Source organism: Spinacia oleracea, chromosome 2 (genome assembly GCF_020520425.1).
Source record: "Spinacia oleracea cultivar Varoflay chromosome 2, BTI_SOV_V1, whole genome shotgun sequence".
In the NCBI taxonomy this organism is placed as follows: Eukaryota; Viridiplantae; Streptophyta; class Magnoliopsida; order Caryophyllales; family Amaranthaceae; genus Spinacia; species Spinacia oleracea.
Window position 1 is genome coordinate 96,143,424 of NC_079488.1, and position 10,474 is coordinate 96,153,897.

The window sequence follows — 10,474 nt, forward strand, 5'->3', positions numbered from 1 at the left end:
GGTTGCCGGCGGTGGCAGCCGACAGTAGTTTTCGGCGACGGTGATATCCGGAGGTGGTGGTCAAGATTGGGGTGGGAAAGTAAAAGGTAAATGAGGATGTTAATTGTTGAAAAGGGAGGGTAAATATAGGAGGGTATATGGGTAAATGAATGGGGCGGCTTTGAGTAATATGGGGCGGTAAATAGTAAGCCCCTTATCTTTTGCTCTGATATGTGTGTTGCCATATATATCACATTGATACGAATTTAACAAGATCTCACTTAACTATGTTTGTTTTTACTTAATGTGAAAGAATAATTGTCAAAGTTAATTAATAAATAGTGTCCAAAAAAGAAACGCCGCATCTATTACGGAACGGAGGAAGCATGTACTTGTTCCTCTCCGAATGATACCAATGAAAAAACAGATTTACAAAAAGACCAGTCACCAGTCCAACGTGTAAGACTCTTATTGGGTATCACACGTGGCTGTGGGTCCATCCGAAGGGTTTTTCATCTTCATCATCATACCGTCACGTTTCGCGAACTTCTTCTCTGGATCATCTTCCACTCTCTGAAAACAAAAACTCAAATCACATCACATTCTTTGAGAGAAAACGAAATGCAGAGATTAGCAATAATCTTGCTAACCATTACATGCTTATTGTGCGCGCATTCCAATGCATTGTACAGCGCTCAATCACCTGTTCTTCAGCTCACTCCCTCCAATTTCAAGTCTAAGGTTTGTTCTTTTTTTTTTCTTCTTCCAATTTTTGATAAAGATCTGATTTAGGAAATCATTCGATTTTCTGATTTGTTCGTCGCTTTTTTTGATTGATTATAATTCTGTATAGTTCCATTTTTATGTTTTGATCTGATAAATTAGTTTATCTTTCTGTATTTCGGGTTTCTGACGATGGGCGTATTTAGATTTATGCGTTGTTTGAATACATTTTCTGAGTAGTACTTCCCAGCTCAATGCATTTATCTAGGTTTTGATTGAAACTATGCATTTCTTTTCTGGGTTTTAAATGGTATGAATGAAATCGGCTTGAAATTGGACTAGTTAGAGGAAGAATTCTGATGTGATGGGTATAAACGGCAGGTTTTGAATTCAAATGGGGTCGTTTTGGTGGAATTTTATGCGCCATGGTGTGGTCATTGTCAATCTTTAACACCAATATGGGAGAAGGCGGCAGCGGTCTTGAAAGGCGTGGCTACTGTTGCAGCACTTGATGCTGATGCCCACAAATCCCTGGCTCAGGTTGGTCTTTAGATAATTATCTCAAGTTTTATTGCCATTTGTGGTTGTTTCTGCGGCTGATAAGTAATTCACAGTGTCTAAGGGTTCAATTGTTGAAATGCTGATATAAATTTGTTGTTCCTTACTATTTTGAAAATTTGTGGTTATTAGTAAGCATTCCTGATGTGAAGAAGAAGAAAAGGTGAAAGATCAAACATTGTTGTACTTTCGCTAGAAAAGTTGCTGATGATTCAGTTGTGTATTTACTCGGAGTTTTCCATTTTATTCCTGATAATTATCTAAACTTCTAATATAATTGTTTTTTATAATAATGAAGGAATATGACATCAAAGGATTCCCATCAATAAAGGTATTTGTACCTGGGAAGGGTCCTGTTGATTACATGGGAGCAAGGGATGTCAAACCTATTGCAGAATTTGCTCTCCAGCAGGTTAGTAATTTTCCTTAGTAGTTCGTGCTCTGTGTACATCCAGTTGCATGGCTCTTTAATTGTGTATTAGGTGCTAATGGAAGTCAGATAAGCACTCAAACCAAAACCCTTTGTAATTTAATGTTGGAAACCTTATACTTATCTGTTTCCTTTGTACTTAATGTTGTGTGAGATTTGTCACTGAATCATCCACTACTAGTTTAGGTATTGAATGACCTTTTTATGTAAACCCTAGAATCTTGATTGGGTAAACATTGACTGATGTACTTTTTACATCAAAAATTCTTTTACAACAAAAATTGGAGTCCGGATCCTCTAGAGTTTTAATAAAACTCTACAAGGTAGAGTTGTATCTAAACCATACATTTTAAAATCAATGGTTCGTATTAGTTGGAAGGGGAAATCACGGGGTGGATATTGATGAGAAAAAATAGGGGGATTTTGGAAAGATAATATATGAGCCATTGATTTTTCATTCAATGGTTGATATTGCTCAAACTCTACCTTGTAGAGTTATTTAGAACTCTAGAGGATCCAAACCTTTGAGATTTTTAATTTGTTTGACCAAGTCTGTTGTATTCCAACGGAAAATGCTCAAGGCATTGAAGGGTGAATATTACCAAAAGAAGTCCTTATGTTGATATGATGGTGTATTGCCTTTAGACTTGCAAGTTGCAACTTTTTGCAATAAAGGACTTTTTTCAATGGCTTTTCAAGTTAGCAGTTAAGTACTCGTATTTAATTCTTTATCTCCTTTGTTTCAAGTAAATGAATCGATTTTCATAGTCATACTTGATCTTAATAAGTGCATAGGCGTGGCCCGTGGCATAATCTTAAAATTCTGAAGGCTGGAAAAGTATATCATCTTTTTCTGAAGCCCACTTGAAGATCAACCCTGCCTCTTGTTTTAAGCTGAGGTTTCTCATTGATAGACTCCTTTAGCATATCCAAGTTTACAGTTGTTCAATCTCCTCCTTTTGGCTAATTGCAGTTTTCCAGTTCTTTTATGACATGAAGCAAATATTGAGCTGTCAAATCTTCTTCTTTTAGCAAGAAATGGAACGTGTTTATTCCCCCTTCCCCATATGATGATTGGACTTACTTTTGGAGATGAGATCTTTTATCTACTTCAAATTACCAAGAACAGATAAGGTCTTTTGTGCTAAGATAAGCTCGAGCTAATAGGTTCCATTCAAATGAGTCAGCAAATAAGGTAGTAGGAGAGACTTATAGATACTTTCAAGTCCTTGCTTACCAATATCTCATATGGTATAGATTGATCTCCTTGCTTTAGTAGTAAAATTATGTACCCAAGTAGCATGGCAAACAATATATAGTGCCCATGTAGCTATGAATAGGCTTTAATCGCTTTCTAATCCATCGAGATAAATAAGACAAAATGGGTGGTGCATTTTTTGAACTTTGCTTATCTCTTTGATGTCTTCAAATATGGATATGCTCTTCTTGGGTTTATGCCAAAAAGCATGCTTCCATTATATAAATATTAGCTCAGTTTTCCATTACAATAATTAATCAATTGGTGAACGTATATAACTTAATTTCAAGAAGTCAACCAAGTCGGTTCTTGTCAAGCTATATAGATGGTGAGGGGGTGGGGGGGGGGGGGGGGGAGAACAAAGAAGATTAGGAGCAGGATGTATGTTGTCACATCCGAAAGCTGAAGGTAAATAGAAAATAAGTTGGATGGGAAAAGTATGGTAACATAGAAGATCTTCTTCGAACTACTTGTAAATACTATTTTCTCTCTCATCAAGAGGCACAATTAGCGAATCTATTGATCAAGGATTATATGTGTGTATCTGTTGCTATAACTGTGAAAGAATCTGATCCTACTTTACATTGTATTTCTTCTATACCTGGGATATTTCTCATGTATCTCACCATCTACTATGTTTGTTTCTAAGTTCCATTTATGCTTAACACCAGATGACTTCAACCTGAAAGACGTCAAAGTCATAGACAACATCATCAGGTTAATGATAAATCTTATCAAAAGGTTGACACCAATAACTTGGAAATGCAAGCATGAAATCAGGGGCGGATCCAGGAATTTATATATGGGGGTCCAAAAATTAATGATTTTATTGCCTTTTAGGTGGTTAAAGTTGAAAGGTAAATAGTCGAAATATTATAAACGGCATAATAAAATATGTGAAGAATTTAGGAACTTTAATTTTAGGTTTTCATAACAATAGTCCAAATTACAACAATAACTTGGCGCGATTTCAATTTAAAATGTAAAAAATGAGTTTTTCATACTTTGAAGGAGATTTACTTTATTACAATAATTGTCACTGAACAAATAGCACACGAAGGCACTGATCAAAATAAAAAATAAAAAAAAATAAAAAAAAGGAACATCATTCTCAACGCTTGTGGCCTTGTGGGACATTATAGATCTATATACGAATTAATTAATTAGACCTCTAAAAAGTTCAAAGTAACATGCAACTATAAGTCTATAAAAGTGGAGTATAAAAATACATTATTAGAAGTATATCTTATGGAAATTATAAAATCCTTTTGAAGAAAACATAACACTACTATTTTTTGTGTTTTTGTAAAGAAAATCATTAATCGTTATAGAAACAACAAAATAAATAATAAAAGATGGTAAGAAAAGATGACTTACAAAGGGGAAAGGAAAAAATCAAAAAAAGCATGAAGAATTTAGAGAATTAACAAATGACAAGTAAAAGAATAAAAAAAGAATCATATATAATGTCCTCTTAGGAGGATTTGAACCCAAATAACTTGTGTAGAGCATTAATCAAGCAACCATTATGCCAAAGGTACCTCCTTATAATTATTGTAAGTTAAATACATATATGCTATTGCTAACCTTTTCAAGTGCAATTAATTACCTCAATATTAGTTTAACAATTTTTTTTGGAAAAAATGGGGGTGCCTTTGGACCCCTCTGGGGCCTAATAGGTCCGCTCCTGCATGAAATACGATACCCACAACCAACATGTAAGAATTGGATGTAAAGTTGAAATCTAAATATAAATAAGCATGTAGAAGGAACTACTTACCAACCAAATATTGTGGTCTATGAATCAGATTAGTGACTAAAATAGAGAGATTAAAAACAGAAAAGAGATGTTAAGGGAGGAAGAAGAATGATTATGGAAGAATAGTAAATACGGAGTATATGATTGTATTAATGCTAGTCAAGGTGACTAATCAACAATTACAGGCTTGTAGCCTCGCCAATCTTTCAAGAGGAATGACACTCTCCCAGCTACAGACTTGTACCTACTTTCCACAATATTCAACATATTTCTCTCTCTCATATGCTCTATACGTAGTGATTTTCCTCAAACAAACTACTCGTTTCATTCTTCAAGCTACTAACAAGTCAACTATAATTCATTAATTCTACTACCTAAAGTGCCCTTCCCCTAGATATTGATGCTTAGCATGTTGTGTATGAGTTTCAGCTAGAAACTTTGAGTGTTAATGTAAGTTAAGTATTTGTCTCCCTGGTCCTTTGGTGATTCGTCTGTCGAACGTCTCTACACTATCTATTTCTCGTGGTGTGCCAATATCTAGGAATGAAAAGCTTGTATTATTAAAGTGGCATCCAACTCACCGCACCGCTAGGCATCCAATTATTCGGTGGAAACTGTCTTTCCTCCTTTCTTGTGTTGATTGATATAAGAAGTTTGTACCAATATATTTGTGTTCTTACCCCTATCCAGTTCAGTAATGCTGTTGGTCACATAGTCAAGCCTTATACTTTGCATCTTGGTTAACAAGCTGTTCTCATATCTGCTACTATTAGCAAAGTGTGTGCTTTGATGTTTCTTTTATCTTTGCCTGTCTTTGGGCAGCAGAGTCTGATTTCTTTTTGCAAAGAGAACATGCAAATATTTAATGTGTGAGTTTTCTGCAGGTTAAGGCACTTTTGAAGGATCGTTTAAATGGAAAAACAGGAGGATCAAGTGAGAAGAAGTCTGAGCCCAGTGCATCAGTTGAGCTGAACTCGCGTAACTTTGACGAACTGGTACTGAAAAGCAAAGAACTTTGGGTTGTAGAATTCTTCGCACCTTGGTACGTTTTCGTAGTACTTCCTTTTTTGAATTGTTAATTTGTCTTTGTTTTCTGATACTCAAGGTGTGTATACTCTAATGTATCAACGTCATTGGGAAAAATTATCGCAATGAACTGATTCATGTACGATATAATTTTGGGCTTACTAAATACTCTGCGAAAATGTTTTGCAAGTGCAAACTATCATAAAAAAGTGTGTAGGATATAAGTGGCAGTTGGACTTGATAGTTGCCATTTTCTTGAGGATGAAATTCTTTTAAAAAATGTTGTTATTTCTGATTAAAATCATTGCTGCTGTTAAATACTTTAGGGCGACGATTTTTGCAAAGGCAACAAAAGATATATCCAAGGCAATGCCCACTATCCGCTGCCTTTATCTTTCTAATGCTAAATAATTATGTCAATTAACAAAAATCAACCAAATCTCCCACAATTCTTGTTGCCAAAACATATGAAACCATAACATATTCCTATCATCTACTGTACTTAATTTCATTAAATTGTATTCCATTTTCTATATTTCTACAGGTGGAACATAAAATAACCAGGTCATAGATAATATCATCGGTCATTTCATTGAAGCTCTTTATAATCCTCTGTTTCCATTTCTTTTTTGTCGCATGTCGCACGATATTTCCATGCCATTGACAGCTTCACCTTGTTGATTACATGAATTGATTTCGTTACTCTTTGTTTTCATATCTTTACTTGTAATGTGGTAAATAGTTAAGGGGCATGTAAGTTTGAAATATTTAATCTACTGGATTAACTGCTTCAAAAGAATTCGTATGAGCATTTTGAAAAGTAATGAATACTCTTTTAGTGTACCTCTAGTCTCTAACCATGGACTCTAATTAAAGTTATGAAGCATCTATAGCAATAGAGTATGTAGTACTGGAGAAAGAGATCAGTACCTAAATGAGTTTATTGGAGTCAAAGATTAATTTGAACATATTATGGTTTTCTTATTTTTGGCAACACGGTATCGGGGGAGATTTGGTGGAATCCTGGTAATTGGCATATTTGGTAGTAGAGAAGTCACGGGCAGCGGGTAGTGGGCATTGCCTTGGATATATCATCTTTTGCCTTGCAACAAACAGCATGAATATTCTATATTTTTGGGTTTGCGTTTGACCAATGCAGTTTTCTTTCAGGTGTGGTCACTGCAAAAAACTTGCCCCAGAATGGAAGAAAGCAGCTAGTAACCTGAAGGGTAAAGTTAAGCTGGGTCATGTCAACTGTGATGAAGATAAGGTAAAGTTCCTTGCAAATACTGGTTTTTTCCGTGTTTAAATTATTATTTTTTTGGGTGCGAAATTGTGTTTAATTTTTGGATAAAACAAAGGATGTTATGAAGTTTTATCTATCATTTCTTCAGAAGAGTTACACACACACAAACACACACCGAGTAAATTGATTTCTTTTCATGAATGAATATCTCATGCAAAATCGAAAGTTTTCTTACAGAGACGGGGTGGCTTTTTTCCTTGCTGTCAAACACACAATAAATGATATCTGGATTTATGTTTTATACTTATATTATAGGTATTTGATTATTCAGTTCTTCTTCAGTGGCACGTGATTTATTATTTATGTATTAAGATATTGATGTAATGAGAAACTAACATGAAATATGTTAAACTTCCCTCATCTGTATGACAACAATATGTTTTTAGTTCCTGAACTTAACTTCAAATTTTCCAGGAAGGGTGCTGTTGAAATTTCCGTTTCGTTGTTGACAGTATAATAACACAACTAGTTGTTGGCCCGGGGTATGCCACGGATGGTCATTTTGGATAATAATATTTGTATAATGACGTAATTAGTGATATTTTAGAATTTTAGACAAATTGGAGATATAATAGTTTCATGAGAAATAAAAATCAAGTTAGTTAATCGATTGGTGTGTATATATTTTACCAATTGTTTAGATTCACTCTAGTCCTTGTTTTGTAGTTTGAAAACAAAATCTCTCATTTTAAATGCAAGATATTAAAGTTTGGGTTGATATATTAACATAAAAATTATGTAGCTTAGATGGTAATCCTTTCACATTATTAATGAGAGTTTATGGGCTCAAAAATCTTGTTGGAGAGTTTTTTTTGTTTTTTAAGGTGAAGGGTAATTGGAATTCAGTATAGATTGTTAAATACACACTGCCACATATTCGCTTATGTGGTGGCATGTCTTCCCTTGGAGTTTTAATAATAAATATAAATATTAGAGATAGGTGGCTAAATTCTAAAATAGTTGGTTTTTCAGTCTTTGATGAGCAGATTCAAAGTGCAAGGATTCCCAACCATCTTAGTGTTTGGTACTGATAAAGACAGCCCGTTCCCATTCGAAGGTGCAAGAAGTGCTTCTGCAATCGAGTCATTTGCTCTCGAACAGTTGGAAACAAATGCTGCTCCTCCTGAGGTTATTGAGCTGATTAGCTCGGTAAGCTTATTTATTATGTATCTAGTGGCATGTGAACCCTTGCCAGTTTTCAAGAAAGTATATCATACAAACAATACTTACTGAGTTGATTCTTTTTGAGTAGGACGTCATGGAAGAGAAGTGTGGTTCTGCTGCAATATGCTTTGTTTCTTTCCTACCAGATATCTTGGATTCCAAGGCTGAAGGAAGGAACAAGTACCTTGAGATGTTGCTGTCAGTAGCTGAGAAATTCAAAAGAAGTCCTTACAGGTGATATATTCTAAAAATTGCTATTTGTAGAAGCTTAGGACGTAGATATACCTTTACCTGTTTTCTATTCCTAGACATCCCGGTGCAACTGTTACATTATACCCCCTGTCAAATGAGTGAGGAAGGGAGGACACAATTCCTGTAAACTGTAAAGTGAAATGAGCTAATAATAGAATTATTTCGTTGCAGCTTTGTCTGGGTGGCTGCAGGTAAACAGACAGATCTGGAGAAGAATGTGGGTGTTGGTGGGTATGGTTATCCTGCTATGGTGGCCCTAAACGCCAAGAAAGGTGCCTATGCTCCACTTAAGACCGCATTTGAGCTTGACCATATAGTGTAAGCCGCCTATCTGTAATCCTGTACTTTTATTGTATTTTATGTACCCAAAGTTAATTATTCAATCCGTCTTTTGTAAAGCTTTCTTATGAACCATGAATTATGGGTAATGCAGGGAATTCGTGAAGGAAGCAGGGCGCGGTGGGAAGGGTAATCTCCCAATGAGTAGTACTCCTAAGATAGACAAGGTTGAACCTTGGGATGGAAAAGATGGTCAAGTGATTGAAGAGGATGAGTTTTCTCTTGACGAACTCATGAAAGATGACCTGTAAACTGTTCCAATTTAGAGATTAGGATAACCAGCCGGGTTTAACAGAGATTTCTTTTTTTATTTCTCCCTTAAAATTAGTATTTTGGCAAACCACATTAGCATTTTATTGAATGGAGAACGTCATGTACTGTCAAAGGGATGTCAAATTAGCTCCTGAGTTTATTTAAGGCCTCATTTGATGAGTTGAAAAAGAATATACCTGTATACTGCCATCTTTTGCTGGTTTTTTAGTAATCTAAATTTTGAAGAAGAGGAAAAAATAATACTCTATTAAGAATAATAATCTATTGCAAGAAATCTCGAGTGTCATATGTCCCTCTTTGAAAACATTTTTTCATTTTATTTTCCTTATATTTTCATGCCCCTTCCTTCTCCAATTTAATGTGTTTTCACCACCAAAAAAACAAGGTTGATAAACGCAACCTTTACTTACTTTAACGCACCTCTGAAGAAAAAAAAAGATCCTTGTAGTGTTTTGTTTGCTCCCTAAACTGAAATCTGAAACTAACCATATTTCCAACTTCCAACCTTCAAATTATTTATATGAAATAAATAATTATGTTTTGTTCAATGTATACGAAATACTTAGTTAAGTTATGTTCAATCTGTATGAAATAGTTAATTATATTCTGTTCAATGATTTTACTTGTTACAACACTTTTTACTTTCATTTTTTTCATTGTTTAAAAAACTCTAACCCTCACTTTTATTATTTTCTCTCAACCTTTTTTGATATTATTTTGGTTCAATTTTAGTGCATATTTTGTGAGCGAGTAATAAACAAATAGGAAAAAGATGATGTGAAAATTATATTTTAATCAAAGTAGAGAGGGAGTTTATTGTATTTGTAGTTTCTATATAATATTAAATAATTAGAAGGTGGGGTAGAAAAATTATTAAAAATGAGACTTCTAATAAAATACAATCGTAAATAGTAAGTGTGACTCCTAAAAGAAATTGAAAGAAGTACTCCGTAATAATATTCGATTTTGTAGAACAAAACAAAGTAGAATGAATTTTCCTTGAAAATGAAAACTCAAAGTAAAAAGGAGAAGATTTCATTGTCTTATACTTAAGTATAAACATAATAGCGATAAATTCACATGATGTAAGTATTTATGATATTCACAAGAGGGACTTGGAAGACATTTTTGGAAAAGTTTGCACTGTACAATTGGGTTTTAGGCTCAAACTTTCAATTATCTTTTATATATAGTATTTGATTTTTATAATGTAGTTTTGTTGAATTCAGAAAAGTGAGTTTTAGGCGTATGGCTGTCTGGAGAGGTTGCCGAGGTCGGAACACGGGAGGTTTATGACCATATGTTGGGCTATTTGGGATGCTAGAAACAGGTGGATGTTTGAGGGCGAAGTGTGCGACCCGACCAAGACAATGCAGTATGTTAACAAACTTCTAATGGAGTTACTGG

General features: G+C 34.5%; 1 protein-coding gene across 1 annotated transcript; it reads left to right on the forward strand.

The window, feature by feature from the left end:
- Positions 1–520: 520 nt before the first annotated feature.
- LOC110791485 (protein disulfide isomerase-like 2-3) lies at positions 521–9,341 on the forward strand. Its single transcript, XM_021996236.2, has 9 exons — positions 521–720; positions 1,084–1,242; positions 1,559–1,672; positions 5,592–5,749; positions 6,904–7,003; positions 8,012–8,188; positions 8,292–8,437; positions 8,627–8,773; positions 8,889–9,341. Exons 1-9 carry the CDS (start codon positions 601–603, stop codon positions 9,043–9,045), a joined length of 1,278 nt encoding a protein of 425 aa, XP_021851928.1. The 5' UTR covers positions 521–600; the 3' UTR covers positions 9,046–9,341.
- Positions 9,342–10,474: the final 1,133 nt, after the last annotated feature.